Genomic DNA, 24,573 nt, shown 5'->3' with positions numbered 1-24,573 from the left:
ATCACGAAAACTTTATATGTATGCAGAATTGAAATGTCGAAGTCATGGAGATAACTTTCCAAAGTTTTAAAATTTTAAACCACATCGCAAATTAAGAAAAAAAAAATTTTAAGCCCTTGCATTGTGATAACAAAACATTTTTAACCGACTTCAAAAGGAAGAGTGGTCTGAATTCGTATGAGCTTTATGCACTTAATTATATATAATTTATGCAAGTGAAGAGGCTTTTAACTTTTCAGCGTTGTCAAAAATTTGAAGTAGGTATAGACTCAACCTCAACACCTGGTTTTAAAGGGTAGTTTCAGGTGAATTTTACTCTTATATATATATTGAAAAAACGTAGTATCATACATTATAGAGTTATTATACAACATATTATACGCAGTATTTACTCATAGTTTAATAGACTGCATAGATGCAATAGCTAGACAATGTAATCTTCTTGGTTGAAAGCACTAAACCTCGTATACCCTATGGGAGGAAATTAGTGCATGCAGACTCCTAGATAATACACACACAATATTATACAATGAAATGAATGTAATGATACACAATATTATATACAAAAATCCATCTACCAATCTACACTTAACCAGCGTGACATGGCCAAACCCTTTTTTTTCTGGGAGGAGACCCGTGCTCAGTAGTGAGCTGGCGATGGGTTGATGAAGATGATGATAGTACAAAAATCACATCTACAGTATATTATCTTGAGAACAAACTTTTACGAGCTATTTCACCGCGATTAATAGCCTCAGTGACGGAAGGGCTGGCTCACTTTTTGCGCAACGGATCAGCCTGGCTGTCCAGTGCGGGATGGCAGCCGGTATACTTGGCTTCACTTCACGCGTGCATGATTTGTACAGTAATTAGATAAGGCTAGCTTTAACATTCATTGTAATAATTTCAACAAAAAGATCAAATTATTTTTGTTTTAGGTTTTCTCCGACGCTTTATACTTATTACAAATTGATACTTTATAATAGCTAAATTACACTAAAGTGAATTTCGTCATAGCTTTCTGTGTCTGTATATAGACAGGCAGACGCCTCCGTAGAAAGACGTTAAAGCGTTAGAAAGCGTTAGATTGTATGCGTAGAAGACCTGAGGAAAATTGGTAAATACACAAATCGGAAAAATCATAACCCTTCCTTTCGGCTTTGCCGTAGTCGGGTAAAAAGAAAACGAAGGATCGCGATAAATGGAACAAGACTGGAGGAGGGCTAGACCAACCAAGGGTTGTCACACTAATATTATAAAGGCGAAAGTTTGTATGTGTGTGTGTGTGTGTGTGTGTGTGTGTGTATGTTTGTTACTCCTTCACGCAAAAACCAATGGACGGATTTGCCTGAAATTCAGAATGGAGATAGATAATATCCTGGATTAGCACATAGGCTACTTTTTATCCCGGAAAATAAAAGAGTTCCCACGGGAATTTCGAAAAACCTACATCCACGCGAACGAAGTCGCGGGCATCGGCTAGTAGTGATATAAAATGATTATCAGTCTGTACCATTTGTGCCTATAGGTATATGCCCTATATAAAATTAGAAGTAGCGAATTAAAAACCATTGAAACAAACAGCTTTGTATTTAACTTATTGAATAAATCCAGTCACTATTCAATAGTGGAAATAATCAAATTTGCAGATTAAGGTTCTATTTACATTTCAATCCGCATTGCAGTAGATATCGGAATGACGCTTGGCGAACTATGGCGGGGAGTTATTGTAATTAGTAACAAGAATGGTTTTATAAATAATATTGCAGTTTGTATTAAACGCCCCATACCCTTAACCTTAAACGATTTAAACATGGCTCTACACGGCAAGTTCATGTATCCATTCATCATCAGTCTGCGAGTGTCAATACTGAACATGGGTTTTTGGAGAGCACGCCACCAAACACGGTCCTCGGCCTTCCTCATTCACCCACTTTCTGCCACTTCGATCCAGTGATCCGTGATCGGAAGAATGGATCGAAGTCTATGGTAACTGTATGTAGCCACGACTAAAGACAATATTATGTGCCACAAATGTACTGAAAAGTATGATCCTATAGGTATTTCGTAAGTAAGCATATTTAGTCAGATTCGTATAAACCATTGATTTTGAAAGGTATAAACCGTACAAATAGCTTAGATATGTATCACTCTTTGAACGACTGCCCAAAAAAGGAGGATATGTAAAGAAACTTATTACACTCTGAAAACATTAGTTTTCAGTGTATGAATGTGAGTTTCCTTATTCCACCATAACTCCTAAATGCCTGAACAGATTTGGATGTAGTTTATACCGTTAGAAACCTAACATCATTTGAGTAACACTGGCTATAATTATTTTGAAAAAAATCAAAATGGCGACTGTATGAACTCATTTTCAAATGTGAAAGTCTTTTTCGTTCTTTTTTGGCGGGGCAGTCGTATTTTTAATTTTTTTATCACGATTTGAGGCACTTTTTAGCAGCTAATGGAGTAAAACAACATTTTTATAAGAATTTAATATTTGATATAATTGCTAGTGACCAAATAATAAGTAGATACGGTAGACTATTTTTTATTTTTTATTTTATTCCTTTATTTGTAAACAACAGCGGTACAATTAATATAATTTTACATTTTAAACTATATAAAAATAAGGCCAAATGTGTTTACAATATACGAGTATGATTACAGTTAACATAAAAGAGATTATAAATTATAACAGAACTAAGCGAGTGTTAGTGTGTATGTGTGTGTGTGTGTGTGTGTGTGTGTGTGTGTGTGTGTGTGTGTGTGTGTGTGTGTGTGTGTTACTCCTACACGCAAAAACTACTGGACGGATTGGGTTATACCCTGGATTAGCACATAGGCTACTTTTATCCCGGAAAATCAAAGAGTTCCCACAGGAATTTTAAAAAACCTACATCCACGCGAACGAAGTCGCGGGTATCAGCTAGTTTAGAATAAAAACAACGAATAACTACTTTGCTGGTGGACTTTGCGCAGATATTTTCAACGGTACATCGATTCCTACCAAATTTTTAGTTCCTACACATGAAATCCACCATGTTACTCATATTATTCGTCGGCTTCTGTCGTATGCACTCGGTTGTCACTCGTCTACCGCGCCGCTGCTGGGCGTCAGCCAACCCATTCCCGTCGTTCGGAGTTTAATTTTGGAACGCTATTTTTTTCTGAACGGTTAGAAGACACGTCCGGCGAGGTGAACAATCTCTTTCCGCTGTGCATTGAGAAAAATGGACAAAATGAAATTTTTCTTTTGTCTTGTGCCAAAAAAGTTACCGCCAACAGTATAACGCCCTCGAACACCTAATCATGAAGCCATACTGTTGTGTTCGCATAAAAAATCAAACTAGGTAATCCTGACGCTATCCTGATTGCGTAAAAAAATCAAAATATTTATTCGCTGAAATAGGCAAAGGTCGAGGATCATACAGCCTCGTCGGTCGTCACTAATTTAAAAGTTGAATCACCGCTTTCAGGTCAGTTGGCTAGTGACCTGCATAATTTGTATTGCATTTTATTAATCTTAATGACTCCTCTATCGGGATTCGGCAAATGATGCGAGTTTAAGCAAATTTTACGATACTTTGTGCAGCATTTGGCCACATTATTTGAGATTAGAGATATGATGAATGTTTTGTGTTTGGCAAATTTTAAATAAGTTTGACAAATCAGTTGGCCAACAGACACAACATTCTGTGACAGCCAATAGTCCTCTCTATGGTGTTAGATATACTCGTATAGTACCTATCTCGGAAAAAACAAAGAGTTCCCGCGGGATAATATGTGGAATGATACGATTGCCGTCAGCCACACAATCTTGAATCATTTGCCGAATCCTGATAATGGAACTGTACCATAAGGAAAGTCTAACTAGAAGTAGGTACCTAATCGTACTACATAAAATACTTAGCAAGGTCACGAAGTAATTTTTGCAACTTGCAAGTAATCTTACTGACGTAGAATTTTGACTTGGGCTGTATGATTTAATATGTAACATTTCAATAAGGAAAGTTCAAATAAAGCAGTCCATGCAAGGATTTACAATGTAGCTCAGTCCGTGACCCGAATATATCAAATCATATCCTGTTTAAAGCTACTTGTAATTCTAAACGAGTAAAACACACTGTTATACTCGAAAATGTGTGTCAATGGCCCCTGCAATGGAAGCAGCTACATGACAAATAAGATGCTCCCGTCCTCTAAAATTCTACATAAATGCAAGCCTCGATAGCTTAACGGTTGAGGAGCGGACTGAATTCCGAAAGGTCGGCGGTTGAACCCTACCCGGTGCACTATTGTCGTACCCACTCCTGGCACAAGCTTTACGCTTAATTGGAGGGGAAAGGGGAGTATTAGTTGTGATTAGCATGGCTAATATTCTTTAAAAAGAAACTACGCGCATATACGAATATGTACGAAGTTTTTTTTACTCTATCAGATTTGGATTCCGGTTTTATATGAATGGTATCTAAGTCTAAAGTTACTTCCTTCGTCAACATCGTATCAACCGATAAACATAGGCCTTACATACTCCACGTTCTTGTAAAGCATCTGTCCATCGACACTTTGCCACTTGTTTGATGTCGTTTGTCCAACTAATGAGTCTCTCAACAACTTTCCAGTACGGAGTTACCGTTTCAGTATCTTGAGACAACATACCTCGGTATTCTTATCTAATATAGAAGCTACATCTACTTCCTCTTTTTTCCCGACTAATAATGACTTCTTTATATAACGAGGGTCTAAATTTATATTTTCCAAGGTACTTTTTTGTATAGAGTGAACTAAACTAACCTTAAATGAACGAGAACTCAGAATAAACTAAAAATAACTGCCGATACTAACGGGCGGATAGATTATTATTATTTTAAATCCATCCGTAGTTCTATTGCAACGGGCCTTTTTCTAAAATTAAACCCTAGTTTAGTCATTGTGTCTGGATTGTGGAAGGTGCGTCAACCGATCAAATCAGAAAAATCATTATTATGACCTATGCCAGCCCACTATTATTACACCACGGGTCTCTCATTCTCTCAGAATGAAATGAAAGTCGTAGTCCGCCATGCTAGCCAAGTGGGGATTGGCAGACTTCACACACTTTTGAGAACATTATGGAGAACTCTCAGGCATGCAGGTTTCCTCACAATAATTTCCTTCACCGTTAAAACAAGTGATATTTAATTGTATTTAAACATGTCTTCAGAAAGTTAGAGGTGCGTGTCCGGGATCAAACCCCCAACCTCGGATGTTTTAACTACTTGGCTATCACGGCTCTATCAGAAAATTAGTAGTCCATCATTAAAGGGCCACCAAAGTTGTGGCCTCAACGCTCCGTCAGGTTTTAATCCATGACGTGATGTGTGATATGTAGCTTACATACGAATTTATGTACAAGGTTTTAATGAATGACGGCATAAATCATTGCGTTGACGCATCGCCGAACAAGTCAAGCGCAGTGAGCGAAGTAAAAATTTATTCTTAGCCTTTACGACATTTCCGAACCTATATTTACGGTGGAGTTAACAACGCACAAGATTATAGAGAAACTGTGGGTAGGTACATGCAAAAGGCATGCACGCTTTCGTAATCTGTGGCGAGTTATGACTCGCTGCTCAGATTTTAGAGTCTCGGATTAAGGCAACGCCCTATATTTACTTTGACTATCAATAGAACTAGAATTCATTAATCTTCGCCTTTGATCTCTATTTATAATCAAAACAAAACTTTTCAGTTTTATAAAATCATAAGTGGAATACATTTAGAATCATTTTGTTATGTACCAGATATGAAACCATACTTGGCTCCTGAAAAATCAGTATGTGTAAACAGTCAGTGTGATATGTAAAATAAGCTTTTACTAACTATGCATGTTGTATGGTTTCGGTGTTGCTTTAGTATTTGGATTTAGAATAGAAGATCCATTCGTATTCCTTTATACATTAGTTGCACGAAACTGGAAGCTTAAAGTTCTCAAGAAATTCGATCAGCTTTAGCAGAAACTTTTAACAATTTGACTAAATTCCGAGACGGCAGTAGGAAGTTCAGACTTATGTATCCGATTGTAATAGTCTTTGATTGCCCGAAGTCAATTTCCTTGAACATCGCGTGTTTGTAATGACATCAATTGAAAATGTTCGTAATTGCGATATAAATGTTCCCCTAGATGCGACGTTTCATAGTAACAACATGTTCCAACGAATATCGGTGTTCGAATTCCTGTCAATCCTACTCCGCTTTAGACGCAGTCGGGTTGTTCCTTGGTGTACATTTGTTTTTAGGCTGCGCTTTCCTGTACAAACGAATTTTGCCTATGCGAAAGCGGTAATTCTGTACAATGAAGCTGATGTTCCGCTTCTAGTGAAACATTTACATCGCTGATTCGTAATTGCACGTGAAACGAATTACTTAACACCGGCCCGCTATGTCGCTTATGTAAGATTTGACACAAACAAGATAATTGTTGCAATTGGAACGAGAATGCTGGTGCCAAGAACTACTTACTACACACCGGAACAGTATTGTTTCTTGTATAATGTCAATATATAAAACAGTTTTTCGTTTCAACAAGTTTTCGCATATATAATATCGCGTAATAAGACTATGAAGTCAAAACAAAAAGCAAAAAGCATAATACATTTAAAGTAGTAAGTAATTAAAATTCATCATCAACATCATTATCAACTTATTGCAGGCTCATTACTGAGCATAGTTAAAGCATAATTAGCAGGATTTGACCATAATCTACCACGCTGGTCAAATGTGGATTGGCAGCCTTTGAGAACAGTATGGAGAACTGTCAGGCATCCAGGTGTCCTCACGATGGTATCCTTCACCGTTAACTTTAACGATAAAAATAAAAATATTTAAGTGATAATAGAGCCCCATTTTGGAATAGTTGTTTACAGTTTTGATAAATATCTGATAAATGCACTCAGATAAATGAAAAATGACAGCTGATATGATTTGCACTACACGAAATACTAAAAGTACCTGTTGATAAAAATTGTACTGTGCATAATATGTTGATAAAAGCAGATATTTTGTTACTTACCGCCCCACTGCTACTGATCTCGCTAACAGAGTGCAGTGATATGAAAAAACTAATACAATAGTTAAAGTTCACCCGAGATTGTAACGAAACTTAATCTTCTAAAAATAAAAGTAAATGTTAAGGTACGGGGATATTAAATACATTTGACGATTTAAAAGTACTTTTAAACGTTTAATTAAGTAAACAATATTTCTATTCTATAGATAGATAGATAGAAACTCTTTATTGCACACAAAAACACATATAAGGATAACAACACAGTAAGAAGAAAACAGAAAAAAACAATTGTGTGCAAAGGCGGCCTTATTGCTTGGAGCAATCTCTACCAGGCAATCTTTGCTGAAAGGAGAAGTTCTAGGAAGGAGGTTGGATAGTACCAAGTCGCAAGGATTTTTTTACAAAGATTTATATATATACTAATAAACATAAAAAAGTAATTATATATATATATATAATATATAAATATATATGTATATGCTATATATGACAATATAGTTACTTGCATATAATATAAAAGGGATACATATAATATAAAAAATAATAATATAATAAATAAAAACAATATTTAAACTATTATGGCATAGATAAGTAGAATTCTTTCAAACGATTTTTAAAAATGGGCAGGGATTTCGAACTTCGAATATTCTTGTAATTATCAAAATACCTACTCAGGATGATCTCCCTCTGAAAATTTTGGTCCGACCTAAGTTAGGAAGCCCGATTTCTACGCTGCCATCAAAACATCGTGAACTCTGATCGTTAATTCGCCCGATAACTGCCATTTCATCATTAAAAGTTTACTTACATCGTTTGAGTGGAAATTTAAAGCTTCGGTGTTTTCAACATCCTCACATCTGAGCAATTTATTGACCACGTTTTGATTAAACTTATAATAAGAATAAACTTTTAGTCACAACGGCTTATTGTCTATACTTTTAAAGATATCATCATCATCCCAACCTAGATTGGCCCGCTCTTGAGGACGGGTCTTCTCTCAGATTGAGAAGGATTTATTCTGTAATCCACCACGCTGAAAAGCCAAGTGCCGATTGGCAGACTTCACACACCTTTGAGAACATTATAGAGAACTCTCAGGCATGCAGATTTCCTCACAATGTTTTCCTTGCCCGTTAGAGCAAGCGATATTTATTTGCTTAAAACGCACATAACTCAAAAAAAAAAAAAAAGTTAGTGGTGCGTGCCTCAAATAGGATGCCTCGAACACTAAACTATCAGTGCTGATCACCTTTAAGTATAGGATTCTGCTATGTAGGCTTTAGGATGTCTTTTCAGATATCTTCTCTCAGGAGAAGAAGGGTGAATCAATATTTTGAGTTATTTCCATAATAATGTAAAGAGGAAAAACACGGTATTATTAACCATCTTACAAAGGATTCACTAATAACATAATATTACAAGTTCCCTTTGAGGTCAGTATTGATTAAATTTGTTTTGGATGCCTATTGAAGTATGTTATGTAACAAATACCGACTTTTTGATAATGTTCAATATATAAACCTCCAGTTATTTACAACGACTTTACACGTTTGGAAATCAATGTTAAGAAAATTTGAGATAATAATTTTCTATTTTACATTCCGTCCTTCAACTTCTGAAAACTGATTCATTTTAAATTAAGTACGTACCGTATTTTGCCAAACCAAAAAGGAAACTTTAATGAATTTGGCGGCGACATCAAAAACTAGATACAACTATTTACAGGTGTTTAGTGCGGCGGTTATTTTTTTTTTTAAGTTTTATTATTGTTTCACACAGTCATATAAAAAATCGCACTGGTCTACTAGTCCATTCCATATATTATGTTTCGACTAAATCGTTAATATAATATCTCGCGTTCTCTTTTACTTTAGTCTCTATTACTTTTTAAAATTAGTTTTTATACGGACTCTGTTACTGATAATAGCTTGTTTAACACGTTTGAGTCGTGATGAGCAATTGTTCGGAAAACCGCAACCACATAGTGCTGCAAGACGTTTGTACTCAACTTCATAATATTAATTACTAGCGACCCGCCCCGGCTTCGCACGGGTGGACACTACTACGAAAAATCCTATCTATTTTCCGGGATAAAATATAGCCTATACGGATTCGGAAGAATCCCTCTAAGTAATGGTAAAAGAAATTTTGAAATCGGTCCAGTAGTTTTTGAGCCTATTCAATACAAACATACAAAAATACAAAGGTTTCCTCTTTATAATATTAGTATAGATTACAAATCCAATATAATATCACGCGTAAATAATTTAAATAAAGTAAGTATACTTAGTAATATTATTTATTTATTCATTTGTTGCTCTTTTTGAGGAAATTTCGAAAAGGGTTATCGAGTCAACCGGGGACCCGAGAGCTGGCAGCTACCTTGGGCAAAGAATTAGTTTGGCCATCAAAAGGGGTAATGCTATCAGCAATTTGGGTACAATACCTCGCTGCGGTGGTCTCGATGAAGTTTTAGATTTAACTTAGTTCATTTAAGTTTTTAATTTAAATAAAATTGTATCGATATTACGACTTGCCCAAGACTTACTCTTGACTTAAACTAGTTATGTATTGCGATACTAAATTTTCCGCCAATTTCAAATGCTCGTAGATACACTAACCCCAAACAAAATTACTATAATTGTACTAATTATGATTACCAAAAGGCGAAAATGTATGCTCGCATGACCGTCGGATTACTTTCAACTTCATCACTGAAAAAGAATTTCTTATAAAGTTTCCATGTTTCGTATTTTCGTGTTTCAAGAATTTCTTTTCACGAGCGAATAACTCCCAAAGGCAACAAAAAGTCCTTAGGTGATCTTAGTTAAAACTGTTACGAATTAAAAGAAAGATTGCAAAATTTACCATAATTTGTTACAATTATTAGCATACTGTAAGACGAAAATATAAACACTGTTGTTACATCTTTTAGAAATGCAAAAAAACTTTGAAGACATTCAAATATGTATCTCATGATTATTTTTTCAGAATTCGCTCGTTGCTTCTGGGAGGTGACAAAATGTAAGTGTGCCGAATTGTAGTATCCCTTGGGGATGAACCTCGGCAATCGTAATCAGGGAAGATCTGTAGTATAGTTGGAATCGTCTCTACTCCCTTGGCAACAATAGCGACGGCGGCGGCTGCGAATGTAAAAGCTAGCGACAAATACTTAGGCAATAAAAATATCCGTGTTTTTAATTTCAGGTTCTACTTCTTCGTAAAACTCTTAGTAAAGGGATCGTGGTCATCACAAAAGGACATCTTTCTGCTAAGACCGACTTTCATAGCAACGTCTCTACAACCCAAGAACTCAACATTAAACAACGTCTTTCGGCGCTAGTTTACAGAATCGCTTATTCAAATTCTTCGGCCACTCACAAACCGACTCAAATTGTCTCAGGACAAAAAATATCTACTGTGGAAAATTTATACATGATACAGTGATAGTTTTACTTGTGTACGCCTTGCGTTCTATGAGTGACTCTACTGATGAATTCAGTAAATGCTCAGTAAAAGAACCCCATTGTATGGTAAGTGTGGCTTTTGGCTTTCGAATAATATCCAGAATCTCCCTCATCCACAGACGTTCTACAGTGAAAGATGTCAGTTTCATCGGGTTCAACGGGCAGCGTATTGGCAATTTGTCAAAAATGCCGCGAATCGTCGCGATCTACTAACCACATGGCGTACCTAGCCCTAGAACAAGCTATTTGTAACCAGCTACACGCATATTTCTCAATACATAAACCAACAATAATAATACCGAGAATCACATAATTTATTCAAATGAAAACCCTTGTCTATTGACTAACTGTGGCCCGATAAATTAGATTCAAACTTTAATTGATCTTGTTCTTCCTGCATAGTCTTATCTGCAGAGATATTTTGTCTGTAAAGTTTTAGAGTTAGAATCTTCAATTTAAGTATAACTAAATATATCCTATCACATTGTATTTTACACTATTACAACATCGCTTAGCATCACCGCTAAGATTCTGGACAGGTGGAAGCCTGTAGTGCTGTTAATTTATGTGCATAATATCATTGTTCTAGGTTTCGACGTAAAACGTTCCTTCATAACGCCCGTGACCATGACAATACAGAGTCATTGTTTATCAAAACACAAATACTCACGAGAGTTTGTCCAGCGCTTGTGTTATTTTATAGCTGATGTCATTGAGTAGCTAGACAGTTGTATGTTGATGCTGCGAACAACTTGCCCGTATAAACTTACATAGTATATTCATGAGTAGGTACATCTCTGTCCATAAGTCTATTTCAATTTTCGTCCGTGTGAGGCTGAATGACGACATAACAAATAGTCACGAATATTTACTTTGGCGCACACACGCAACGCACAAATGTTTTAAACATCACATACCTAATACTAAAACTGATGAGTTTGAAACTATCGAAACTTACCTGTGCTCTATTAATGACGTCATGAGGTCCTCGCCATGTGGTAGCTGCTGGCGATTTTCTCTTGGCTAGCTCTAACGTAGCTTCACTTGGACATCGTTCAAACATAAGGACGCGTTCAGCGACAGAACCACGCGTAAGGAACGGCCTCACAGGCGCCGCGCCCTGCGCCGAGGCGGTCTCCCCGGCGGCGCCAGCGCTGGATGCGCGACGAGCTCGAGCTTCAAATTTAGACCTGGCTTCTGTAACATGTGACCCGAAAGAAGCTCTTCTTTCCCCACTCGCTCCAGCAGCCGGCTTTCTAGCTCCCGTGTCCAATCTATCCTGATATCGGCTTTTCGCGTAATCCACGAGTGATATAGGAGGAACTACGTCAGGTCTTTCTGCGGGTCGTTCAGCGACGACCCCGCCTGTACGCAAAGCTCGCAACAGTCTTTCTTCTTCTCGAGCGACTTCCAGCCGCATCGCTGCGTTATCCGGTCGTCTCATATTGGAACCAGACCCAGTCCCGTTCCGTTCCGGTACCAAGTCTGGAGGTAACATAATTTCTACTGTTTCGCTTTCGGGATTCAGGCGCACGTCTCGCCTAGGCTCGGGCCTCTGCTCCGTGCGGAGCTCGGGACGTTCCCGGATCTCCGGCCGCTCTCTGCGAAGCTCTGGACGCTGCTTTATTTCAGGTTTCGGTTCCGGTTTAGGTTTAGTCCGTAGGCTCTCGGCCAACTTAAGGCCGGGCGTGGGCCTGCATGACAATATTTCTGTGGGTGCGAGGCCACGCGCTTTCCAAGTCTGATATATGGCTTCCGCATGATCCGAAATCTGTTTGGCGATCGCGGCGATGTCCTCCTCGCCGGTGTCGATCTCCCGGCGGGCCGTGGCCGCCATGGCCGGGCCTTCGCGAGCACCGCTGCACTACTGCAGGGGAGGCCCCGCGAGCTCCATCAAACACTGTAAACACTAACACAATAGGGCGCACTGATTCCGATGTGGCACAAAAACTGCACTAGCTATGTTCACAATTCGCAACAGACACGGAACAGCTGTTGGTCGGGCGCGCGTGGGGAGTAAACAAAGGCGGTCGGAGTGTCGAAAGTGTCGCGGTCGGCGCGTGGCTCGATCAAAGGCACGAGATACAGCACTCGCCGGCGGCGGCTCCGCGCGCGGACTGCAGCGGCGGCGGCGGCGGGAGGACGGAGGAGTGAGGACCGCGCCGGCCCCGCGCCGCTCCCTCCGACGCGACGCCCGTCGACTTGCTCCCGTGTCCCAGCACGTCATGTCTGATGTCCTCCTTGCTCACTCGGTTAACACATGATGAAACTACAACAGCTACTGCTGCTATCACACTTCACACTAATCACACTATCATATTTACTAATATTATAAAGGCGAAAGTTCGTGTGTATGTGTGTGTGTGTGTATGCTTGTTACTCCTTCACGCAAAAAGTACTGGACGGATTTGGCTGAAATTTGAAATGGAGATAGATAATATTCTGAATTAGCATTTAGGCAATAATATATCACGGGATTTCGAAAAACCTAAATCCACGCGGGTGAAGTCGCGGGCATCGGCTAGTTACTAATATTGGTCTAGGCTTCAGTTACTAATAGTGCATTATTTAAGGCACATCATACTTTGCATTGGTCGCGTGGACAAAACTACTTACCCAATTACTACCCAATATCTTTTCAATTTTATGGCCTAAGTAAAAATTGCATTCTAAGCCCGAGCTGCCTTTAATGCCGTGGTAGAACCATTCTGTGATGATGATGAAGCATTTTTAAATCTGGGAACTTTGAGGAAATATTGTGGGAACGGCTATTCCAGACAAATAGGTCTCTGAAGTTGTCAAAATTAGCAGCTCCAACAGCCCCACCAGTTGTTTGGAATGACCGATTAGTGCGTGTAACTACCTAGTTACTTGGTCATTGTGAGGCATTTTTATAATCATCGCTATTACCTACCTGAGCAGAGACTGTCATTTGCACTGAATTTAACATAATGTAATCTCAGTAAATTGCGCTTTACCTACCTAGGTATTGCACTATGCAGTATGCACCCAAAACAAGTCTTTAAAGCTAAGATCGTACTCCTTAACTTTCGGTGACAAGTATCAAGACTTACTCGTGTTATGTAGGTACCTACTTATCTTTACCTATACCTCAGAAAACTAATAGTACCGTGGTTAGTTTTTTAGTTCATACTTACTTCATTTCATATTATATTCTGTCAGTGTTCATGCTTTAAACACATCGTTCGAACAGCGCGTGTCAGCACTCGATGCACGTTGGATGAAACATACTAGACTCCACGAATAGCGCGCTGTTTATTTACGCTCCCCTAGTTTTTTACCATTTCCCCGCGCGCCGCCGTATGCAACGCTCTAAAACTCGCCTTTTATCTCCTTTTCAAGCACTGATAAAATGAATCTGCTATTTTGTGTTGCGCTCGACCATTGTGTACAAATGTACGGTCAGCCTCAGAATTTGAGTAGCAATCCCGCGAAACTCTTGTATCAAAAACCTGTCGCACTTATGAATTTTTCTATAAACACGCCACACACACCTAACACATGTGCATAACCGTGCCACGCGAATATGATCATTGAGGTGCTAAACGGCCTTTGACTGTACACTACTCGTATACTTTATTTTGCAAGCAGGAAGGAAGCCGTGAAAGATGCAGTAAGATTTCTACATGGTTTTTGCGCTTTAAATAAGTCTCTGGTAAGTCTTTGATAAAACATGAAGTATTTGGTATGTGGCACAAGTGGCTCTAAAATCTATGGGCACAATGGATACCTGGATAAAAAGAATAATTGATCCAGGTAAAGTAAAAGTTAATTTATAAAGGATTCTAATTTTAAATTTCATTTTCGAAAGGAAAATCAAATTCGTAACCCTAACATTAAATAAATCATAAAGTTAGTAGGTACTTAAGTAATTTTATATTTTCGTTTGAAAATAAAACTGATATTATGTAGCTAATTTATGTGCTAAAATATTCTGCCCTTAGTGAATGATCGGATTATCCTAATAAACTTATTAACGCAGAGTAGCTATATTAATTTAAACAAAATAGGTATAATTATTATGTAAGTACATACATTGTAGTGTTTGTTTTATTAAAGCAAAGCTACCTAAATTAATACTTAGGTACTAAACCCCTAGAAGAAACCCTAGAATACTACCTATATAATTTAGTGAAATCTTTCTTGCGTCAGAACGAATTTATTTACTCCTTTGAGTAACTAAAAAAAATTGTACAGTTTGGACATCATCACTATCAGTCGAACTCTACTTTTGATAATATTTGCATTTATACCCACAGATTTTCTAAGGATTCATAAATAACTGTGAAACCCTTTATTGATTTTCATAATTTTCAGAAAAAAAAATATTTTGTTTCAATTTTACAAGCTGTATTGTTCACGCTAGTGTTTCAAATGAATAGAATACTGGACTTATTGGAAGTTAACTTTCAACTTTATTTAACCTCCCTAATTGGCATCCATTATTACCAAAATATTACCATCGAATCCACTCTTTGGAGGGTAGTATTGTGTAACATGTTTTAATGTCAGTGTAGCCACCCCCGGGTGCGGCGACCGTTGACCTCTTTTAGTGTAAAATGCATCGATTTGTTATAGTCCAAAGCCGAAACACTGGCACAACGCAACTGGCTTAGGGCTATCATCAGAAATGCCCAGAGTGCACAGTTCAAAGCCAAAACTTTCGACTTCGACGAGTTTTCTGACTAATCAAAATCAAAACACTGGACTCTAGAAAAGGCAATTCTGGATTGGTCTGAAAATTCGTATGGCAGAAGCTGAAGTGTTGGCTTTGGACTAAGCACTCTGGGTAATGGGCAATGGGGTTGATGCCTAGGTTAAAAATAAATTATTTCTTAGTAATTATTAAATAGAGCGTCTTCAAAAATTCCAAAAATCTACATTCACTGCTAGTTTTCATTTTAAATTAATGATTAAACTAAAAAAGTACTTCAAATGTGTAAGACTGTGAATCATTCGTGAATTTCATACAAGCTTTCATACTAAGCGAGCATTTTGACGTTTGATAAAAAGTCGCTGATTTGACTAGTAGTCATCATCCCTATTCTAAGGATTGCCTAGGCCAATCGCGATGTACCGGTATTTCGGCTTTGGACTATAACATACCATTATATAATAAACATGAAACACCCCATACTGCTATTTCACAGATTATTATAAAATTCAAAATTCAAATTATTTTTATTCAATTAAACTTTTACAAGTGCTTTTGAATATAATATATTCTTGGGGTTAACCACTGAAATGATAAATCGGAACTGAACATCGTATTGTATCATACTAGTGTGTACACAGGGTAAGGCAGGAAAGCCAGGGTATGCATTGCTTAGGTAGCATGCATCTTTAGTGGCAAAATATAATAAGAAATGTACCTATTTGAGTTATTTCAACTAGATAGGGTAATTTACTTCATTTAACCAAGGTAAGCAGTGTTTTTATGCCTCCATGGCATGCACACGCCACGCTACCACTGAATATAATCAGCTCTATAAATCATAATAATTCCTGTATCCAAAATAAGTTCTGGGCAAAAAGGGGCAACTCCTTACAATTATACATGCCATGCATAGACTTATATTACTTCGTGCCATGAGATGTACTGGCAATGCAAATCAATGCATCAAGAGAAGGTGAAAAATTAATGATAATAAAAAATGCGTATCAGTTTTTCATTATCCATTCGTACAGTTTGAGTATCTACGTCATCTTCTTATAATATAAAAAATAGTGTTTATCCAATGTGTTTATCCATCACCTTCATTCATGAAAATTTGTACAGTTCCATATTTCCACTTGTGTGAATGCTTCTCAACAACGTCAACGTAATATCAACGGAATTCAAACAAAACAGCCAAACATACGCTATTGTTAGTGTTAGCTTATTATATCGTTTATTATTAAATTAATCAAACAGTATAAATTGATATTAGGCATTCTGTGTCGATGTCGAACGCCAGAAACCTTCAATGCTAGGAGATGTCGATTGTATCTATGAAAAATGACATACTTATTTTTTCAGAAGAGAATAAAAACATCAAACATGCATCAAACGATTTCATAACATGTCAAGGAAGGAAGTCATATTTGTCTATTTTTTGGAGCATTCTTCAATATCTTTGTGCTAAAATTGATTTATAATAAACACTAATGTTATGAAGATAAACCTTTCGAGCAATATCACAAAATTAAAACAAATAACATCGTTCTATCATTTGGAAATGACTATAAAAGATTTAAAGGAAATCATTTATTTATTAAGTACTCTTCGATTTAAATGATCTATCTACTTGTGACTTCTCCGTAATTAATAATTTTTCGACAACTTCTCTTTATAAATTGACGAAATGGATAAGCCTAAAGCTCCAGACGATGCTAGAGATTGGGATTTTATTGATATATACTTGTTTACAAACGGACAAGACTGTTCGCCTCCCAGAAAGTATCATTTAAAAACTGAAGAAATAAAATGGTGGGATGAGACCTTAAATTTATTAGCCAATTCACAATTTGGATCTTTGTAAGAATATTCTTGTTATAATACTAGATCTAGCTGATGCTTACAACTTCGTTTGCGTGTATTTAGGTTTTTAAAAATCCTATGAGAACTTTTTGGTTTGCCAGGAAAAAGTAGCCTATGTCATTTTCCAGGTCTAATATTATATCCACGCAAAAAATCGCATCTCCTGGTTGCTCCTTTGTGGCGTTATTGAAGGACAAACCAACAAATAAACACACTTCCGCATTTATAATATGATTAGTGAAGTAGGTACTCAAAAAATGTACCTATCTTTGTTACGAAGTGTTTTAATAATACTACATGGCAGCATGAAATTTTAGGCAATCAAATATAGAACTTTACACATTGGATGGTAAAAAGATAAAAACACCTCTAGAATTGAAAAACGATGCACCTTACGTTGCTGTTAAGCCACCTGATACCTTTGTACAGACTGGATATGAAAAATATCTTTTAAAAGCGTCGAGGTAACGAATGAACTTATTTGTAGCTACAATATTACTCATTAAAACATGTTTCACGCATGCTTTGACAAAAGTAAAATGGATGTTATAGATCTTGGGAAAAACGGCACGAGAGGCTAAATAACAATAAAGAGGGAAAATCAGGTTTTACCTAAATACTTATTTTTGATAATTTTATGACACTTTTAAGCGATTAGTATGTACCTATTCATATAGTTAATTAAAAGAATGTGCATAGATTTTTGCTAATGATAATTTTCTTTTTGATAAATAATTTAGTTTACCAAACATGTTAATTTCCAGAAAAAGAGAACATCGCAATAAATGGGGGACAAATGAAATCTAACGTAGATATTCCCAATGATGGAGCAATTATTATTAACGATGGGGAAAATACAGATAGCATTCTTTTAGATACAGTAGGTTTTAAAATGATACACTTATATGTTTACTATTTCATTTGATTTATTCATATCACTTATTTATTCTTCTTCTCTTGACTAATTTTAATTTTTCATTGTGCGTAAAAGAAAATTGGATACTTAGCTAAAGTTCAAAACAATACATTTGGTGAACCACAAAAGGATGCCAAAAGGCTTCAACATAGCGAAAAAACTCATGAATCTGTTAAAACTGCAAAACCACAATTATTGCAAAGAAGAAAACCTGAAAGTAATACAAGTAGTAAGGACAAAATCCTTAAAAAAATCTGCCCGAATTCTAAAAGCAAAGAAGATGGGCGTAATTTAAATAAAAAAAGAACTACATATTTTCCTAAGAACTTAATTAAAACGAACAACAACAGGAACAAGTCACTGACATCTACAAATAATACAAATATTTTGAATGCAAACTTAGTAGAAGTTCAATCTAAAGTAAAATCAATAGAAGAACCTCGAATTAGTAATATTAAAACTCTCGAACATAAAACAGAAACAAAAGAAGAAACTGTAAAATTACCAAATCATTCTGTAGTTAAAACTTCACCAGGCACTTTTGATAAAGATTTCATGGTATTATCCGATATCTATAAAAATACTGAAAGTGATATACAATCAGTTTTTCTTGATGCAGATCGAAAAATAGCATTATTAAGTAATGAACAAAGAATGATACCAGGTGTGTTAGAAAATATTGATGAACTCAGAGAAATACCAGACAATGATTTGAAAACGAACATGGCAAATTCTCAGCAACGCACAAATATTCTATCAGAAAATATACAGTCACCAAATAAAATACAGCAACCAGGAACATTCAATATAAATTTAAATATAGATTTTAGAGGTTGCACAGTGCTTAAAACAAAGGACACAAGTCAAGCAAACAATTGCAAAACTTCTGTGACAATGAAACCGGAAAAATCTTCACAGGTTAATGTTGACGACAGTTTGAGCAGAGAACTTTTTAATGAGTTGATGTCTGCAGAATCTGGTATTGCAAAGCCATGCGATGAAAAGTTTGCTGATAATAAAACAAAAGTGATAGTTCATTGTAAGTGCAATCTTATAAAGTCAGATATATCACCTCCCTATGATATCAACGAAAATGAACACAACATAATTATAATACCAAGGTATGTAATGTGAATTTTAAGTTTTTCATCTGAATTACTATTATTAAATCAAAAATTAGAATAGGATAGAATAGAAATAGATTTATATGCTGATACAACACATGTTAAACACAATAAACATTTATAAAAATAATCCCTTTAAATCTAACCTAACAAACAACGAAAAGGCAAGGAAAATTTACAGTTTATGATTTTACAGAAGCGATCTTGAAACGCATCGAGGATCAGTTAAAGAAATCCAAGAATTCTTACATTCTATACGTGTTCCAATATCGTCTAATTCAGTAGTATCTAACAAAAAACTCGAGAACGTAACCAAACGCAGAGTATCTATATCGCAAGAAGCTCCTAAAGAATTAAATTTCGATAGTATGCAACTTAAATCTCAAGGAGACATACATACCCAAAATCCTTCGATAAATGATACCACCATTGACCTGAGCTATAAAATTGATAATTTTGCACAGACTGACTGGTGTGATACTTTGGTATGTCATGAATTAAACGCGTAACCTTACAATTTTTGTTCAATAACTATAAAAAATAGATTATTTTTCTTTAACTTTTCAGGTACAAGCTAAATGCCATGAAGATGGACGTTACACATTTCATTTACCACCTTTAGAGTTGTTAAAACAATACAATTTGATATAAAAACTTGCTATTTTATTTAATATCTAAATTATAATCTAATAAAAAATGTTGAACAAATAATACTTAAACTTAGTAGAATAATTATTATCGGCACGTCAAACTTGCTTTGAAACCCAGAATCGTATAACTGGAGTTGATCATAATAAATCTTCAATTTTCGGCTAAGTATGTTCAGTGGCTTCGGTGCAAGATACTTCAACTGATTCTCTGTTAAGTATTTCAAACTTTGCGGGGACATCTGCAACATTACCTGATAGCAGAATAACTACATGTTACTTTGAAAATATAGGAATCGCTTAGAAGATTCTAGATTTTAAAAATTTTGATATTCCCCTTTTGTTCAATTACTACCTACTACCGCTGGGTAAAAACCTCACGGGATAATATTAACATACCTGTGCAGTGATTCCTGCTATAGCTTCAGGATTTATCGTACTAAGATCAGTTCCCTCAACTTCAGTCAATAGCAAGCCCAAGCGGGACACGTCTCTGGCATTCCAACTGAAACACTTTCCCAGTGCCTGACAAAACATAACAGCAAAAACATCCGTAAATATATTTTCTTCGCACTATTAGGAACCATTATTTAGTTTTTTAGTAGTCTTCTCACAATAATGTACTGGGTTTTTTATTTTTTAAGTATGTATAATATATGTTGTTTATTCTGAATCTGGTAAGAATAGTGAGGAAAGATTTAATTAGGGAACAAAAACTATCCTGTCATATTATTATGTGTGATTGTTGGACTATGAAACTGGTTCAAGTATAGACGATATTATATTGTATTCAGTCAGTATTCAGTATTGTTTCCCGAATAGGTATGATTTACAGAAAGTTCAGTCAATTATATTATGTAAAATAAAGGTTTTTGTCACCTTAGTTCGTGTCATCATAGCTAGATAAAATCGCCGCTGCAAAGGGTCGCAAGCTCGAATATGATAAAACACCTTGCAATAAAACATTATATTAGTGTACCTACTCCATAAAAAAATTATTCAATATAAGAAACACATATTATTTAAATTGGAAAACATAAATAATTGTAATAAATCTATCAGTCCGGTTAGTCACTATAAGTATTTATGGAAGTTACTTTCTTTCTGGTGTAAAGTGCATAAATAGAAACAGCATTTCATTGTTTGGAAGAGTTGTAACTTGATATCCTGACGTGGCTTCCTGAATGTGCTTTTTTATTTTAACTAAGTATGCTACCTAATTTTGTACTTATAGGAAATCTCATACTTTTAAGACTATTTGACCTTAGAGATCAGCATATTATACCCAAATTTTTAACCCCCGACCCAAAAAGAGGGGTGTTATAAGTTTGACGTGTGTATCTGTGTATCTGTCTGTGGCATCGTAGCTCCTAAACTAATGAATCGATTTTAATTTAGTTTCATTTTGTTTGAAAGGTGGCTTGATCGAGGGTGTAGCTATAATAGAAGAAAATCGGTTCAGCCGTTTGAAAGTTATCAGCTCTTTTCTAGTTACTGTATGTAACCTTCACTTGTCGGGGGTGTTATAAATTTTTAATTTACACTTGTATCTACGTTAGTTTCCATAATAAGCTCATAAACACCTGTTGTGATAATTGCAAATATGTGGTAATAGGGAGCTTTCTCATAAACGTCATCGGGACTCCGCAAAGCAAATTATTCATTATGTTAAGATATCTGGGACTGGACCAGTCTTTGTTGATTTCTATGTACTTGTTTGTCACCACACCAACCTGTAATTATCCAGATGTTAGGTATCCTTGTTAATTGGATAATTTTAATCCTACATTCCTAATCATTAACATACTATCTAAGTTTCCATCAAATATACATTGAGATCGAATCGATTCGATCTATCGATTGACTGGCATCGCTTATGAATAGATTCCAATGCTACTATTACAATCCAGCAACCGAATATTTTACAGCAAGCTACCACATATATTTCAAATTTTTTAGGTTCCAACTTTTCATTAGGCATGATTGTCGTCAAGCCAAGCCTATCTTGAATAATTACCTAATAAAAAACAAGATCTTCTTGACCCGCATAACAGAAGCTTACGATGTAAGGAGGACAAACAGCATAATATCTTAAAATTACATATTCCTTAACTATACAGGAACACATGAAATACCTATATCGATGGAAAATTTACAGACCTGATGTCTATCTAGATCAGCATGTGTACCAATGTAAGTTAATATCCTCTCATCGCTCAAGTTCAGCCTGGCTATTTCCCTCCCGTTGATGTATTTGAACAACGGCCGATACAATTCTAGTGTTAGGTGTGAAATGTCTATAGTATCCCTGCCTGCCTTCACCACATTCCAAGTGGCTGCCAGTTTCTCACGTGCTATCTTCATCATGGATATCGTGCGAGACTGAAAAGGAATGACAAATACAGAACCATTCGGTATTATCGCTGTTGACTATCTTCAATATTTATAAAAGGATAAACTGACTAACTGGCAGCAACATATATCATCATCATCATCGGCATTATTATCAACCGATAGCCGCCCACTGCTGCTCTTGTAGAATTAAGATGTCGTCTGTCCACCTAAGATTTTGTGGATTGATTTACTCTCTAACGTAAATCCCTATCAGAAAGGGTTTCCAGAAATTCTACCAAATTTCCAGAAGTACTACAAGCAAAGCCAGGCTAGTTCAACCTATAGATGCTAAATTTGATGGTACTAACAGATCGCAATACATAATCAGCAGGCAATCGTTCTATATCATCCAATGTGCCGTAAAGAAAGATGGCGAACGCGTTGATGGCAGTTTGCATGTAATCCCTGGTTAGCTTCAGCTCACAATAGCCTCGATGCAAGAATTCCACGAAAGGAAAATGGACACCGCTTCTGTTATTAAACAATTCTGACCTATAAACATAATATATAGGGTATAAATAACAAAAACGAAGACAACTGATAGTACTCAGGAATCCTGATAATACACCAACAAAAAAACTAGATTTTTTTTAAACCTGTGTTTTTAAAAAGTTTGCAATGTACTGCAAATAAAACATCTGAGTGACGCTTTAGGTCAGGGTATTCTTTCTTAGGAGGGTCTAAGTTATGAAGAAAACCTACATACTTTTCAAGTTCCTAGACTCAATGATTTAGATGTACAATGCACTTTTTATATTAAAATGTCTCTTACCGCATGTAGCTACCAACAACATAATGTTTGTAGCTGTTTGTATTACTTTCATTAGTCCATATCAATTTTTGGTCCACTGTAGTTACTTCCACTAAGAAAAAATAAAACTTTAATATGTAAACAAAGTCAAAACGTTTTAAATAAATAAAAACCAATAAATAATGTGTATCTACCGTCATTTTCAATGTTCTCTCCGTACAGGAATTTGTGAAGATAATTTTGATATACTTCATAAGGGTCTGAAATTAAATAATGATCTTTAAAATTACCTGCCCAGTGCTTAAACCCATATTTTTAACCCCCGACCCAAAAAGAGGGGTGTTATAAGTTTGACGCGTGTATCTGTGTATCTGTCTGTGGCATCGTAGTTCCTAAACTAATGAACCGATTTTAATTAAGTTTTTTTTTGTTTGAAAGGTGGCTTGATCGAGAGTGTTCTTAGCTATAATCCAAGAAATCGGTTCAGCCGTTTGAAAGTTATCAGCTCTTTTCTAGTTACTGTAACCTTCATTTGTGGGGGTGTTATAAATTTTTAATTTACACTTGTATTCTCGTTTGTTAAAAGCCGATGCCAGATGGATACATAACAAAAAAAAATCAGTACGCTAAAATTGGCATTACAATGATGCGCAAACTTTGCGAAAGCCAAAGATGACGAACATAAGCTTCCTAAAATCACTTTCATAGGTAAAATGGAGATTTTCTAATCCTGAAAATTATATGGAAGTCTTTCATTTTTAATTATTTTCATGGATTGAGTAAAGAGTCCTTACTTTCTACAGCAGTAGTCCCTGACGAACCGGTAGGTTGCGATGGTAAGGGCGATGTTCTTCTTGAATTATTTTTGTCATCACCTTGATCTTTTTGTCTAGTCCTAACTCCTTCATATACAGCGCATTTATATTCTGGGAATAGTATAAAGGCAAAAGAAATCGATCAAAAGATCGTTGACTTAAATGCTGAATAAAATAAAAACCGAATTAAATCTAATTTTAATTTTACTTCCAAATAGGTATTGGTTCCCTTCTCTGTCTCTGCTATTATGAAATCATAGTTCAATCAATATTTATATTCACACAAAATCCACTGATTAAGACGATTTCGTAGTTAAAAAACACACAGGTATACTAAGTCTGACTTAAATATGTAGATACTCCTTCAAAGATCAAATTTGGCCCGATACAGTCCCATATTAAGCTTAAACAGAATCTTATGGGGCTATGATTTTGTAATACAAAATATTTTACCTCTAGTTCTACCTTCCTCCAACTTAGCAATGGTAAAAAGCTGATTTCGATACGCACTAACAAAGATGAACCAGCAGAAACTGATTAAAATATCATAAAGCAAATGCATTTTAACGATTACTTTTAAATATTGGTAAAATATTATAGCCATACAGTAGACATTAGAGCTCTAGAAGGCTATGGCTACAAAATGCACCAACAATTAATTCGATTAACAGATTATTTTAGAGAAAACAAAAAAAAAATAAACGAAATCGTCCAAGACGAAGCAATTAAAAAGCAAAAACTGTCGCAGGTATTGGATGAGGTAGCCAAGAGAAAAGAGACAGTGGGAAAAATGAGCCCCCGTGATGCGCGATTCTACCTCGCGAGAAGTGACAGAGAATGCAGAAAATTATTCGGTGCTGGAAT

At 36.0% G+C, this 24,573-nt stretch overlaps 3 protein-coding genes and 1 long non-coding RNA gene across 5 annotated transcripts in view; 1 reads left to right on the top strand and 3 right to left on the bottom strand.

The window, feature by feature from the left end:
• Positions 1–563, bottom strand: part of LOC123864843 — a 28,502-nt gene extending 27,939 nt beyond the window's left edge. The window contains exon 1 of the long non-coding RNA XR_006795853.1: positions 551–563. This is a non-coding gene — a long non-coding RNA (uncharacterized LOC123864843). The remainder of the gene's footprint in view (positions 1–550) is intronic.
• The window catches only part of LOC123864763 (serine/threonine-protein phosphatase 2A regulatory subunit B'' subunit delta-like), a 123,929-nt gene extending 111,303 nt beyond the window's left edge, over positions 1–12,626 (bottom strand). For both annotated transcript variants that reach the window (XM_045905422.1, XM_045905423.1), the window contains exon 1: positions 11,480–12,626. In XM_045905422.1, the coding sequence (XP_045761378.1) occupies positions 11,480–12,358 (879 nt within the window). In that variant the 5' untranslated portion in view covers positions 12,359–12,626. The remainder of the gene's footprint in view (positions 1–11,479) is intronic.
• Positions 12,627–16,598: 3,972 nt separating this feature from the next.
• LOC123864775 lies at positions 16,599–19,753 on the top strand. Its single transcript, XM_045905444.1, has 7 exons — positions 16,599–17,059; positions 17,380–17,526; positions 17,615–17,667; positions 17,827–17,942; positions 18,054–19,099; positions 19,299–19,587; positions 19,670–19,753. The coding sequence occupies exons 1-7, from the start codon at positions 16,887–16,889 to the stop codon at positions 19,751–19,753; spliced, it is 1,908 nt and encodes a 635-aa protein (XP_045761400.1). The 5' UTR covers positions 16,599–16,886.
• A 12-nt stretch (positions 19,754–19,765) lies between these two features.
• Positions 19,766–24,460, bottom strand: LOC123864629. Its single transcript, XM_045905218.1, has 11 exons — positions 24,163–24,460; positions 23,689–23,820; positions 23,089–23,154; positions 22,916–23,006; positions 22,452–22,635; positions 21,910–22,131; positions 21,333–21,482; positions 20,629–20,700; positions 20,149–20,274; positions 19,823–20,003; positions 19,766–19,776 (listed from the first exon to the last, which is right to left on the bottom strand). Exons 1-11 carry the CDS (start codon positions 24,311–24,313, stop codon positions 19,766–19,768), a joined length of 1,386 nt encoding a protein of 461 aa, XP_045761174.1. The 5' UTR covers positions 24,314–24,460.
• Positions 24,461–24,573: the final 113 nt, after the last annotated feature.

Source organism: Maniola jurtina, chromosome 4 (assembly GCF_905333055.1).
Source record: "Maniola jurtina chromosome 4, ilManJurt1.1, whole genome shotgun sequence".
Lineage (NCBI taxonomy): Eukaryota > Metazoa > Arthropoda > Insecta > Lepidoptera > Nymphalidae > Maniola > Maniola jurtina.
The sequence above is the reverse complement of the archived record's forward strand: the minus strand, read 5'-3'. Positions and strand labels throughout refer to the sequence as shown.

Coding starts and splice junctions, on each gene's coding strand:
- LOC123864629 (XM_045905218.1), bottom strand. CDS start 24,313: ATGGCTATAATATTTTACCAATATTTAAAAGTAATCGTTAAAATGCAT. Junction 23,821..24,162: donor GGAGGAAGGTAGAACTAGAG/GTAAAATATTTT, acceptor TACTATTCCCAG/AATATAAATGCGCTGTATAT. Junction 20,275..20,628: donor CTATGATGACACGAACTAAG/GTGACAAAAACC, acceptor ATGTTTTGTCAG/GCACTGGGAAAGTGTTTCAG.
- LOC123864775 (XM_045905444.1), top strand. CDS start 16,887: ATGGATAAGCCTAAAGCTCCAGACGATGCTAGAGATTGGGATTTTATT. Junction 17,527..17,614: donor TATCTTTTAAAAGCGTCGAG/GTAACGAATGAA, acceptor TGGATGTTATAG/ATCTTGGGAAAAACGGCACG. Junction 17,943..18,053: donor ATAGCATTCTTTTAGATACA/GTAGGTTTTAAA, acceptor TGTGCGTAAAAG/AAAATTGGATACTTAGCTAA.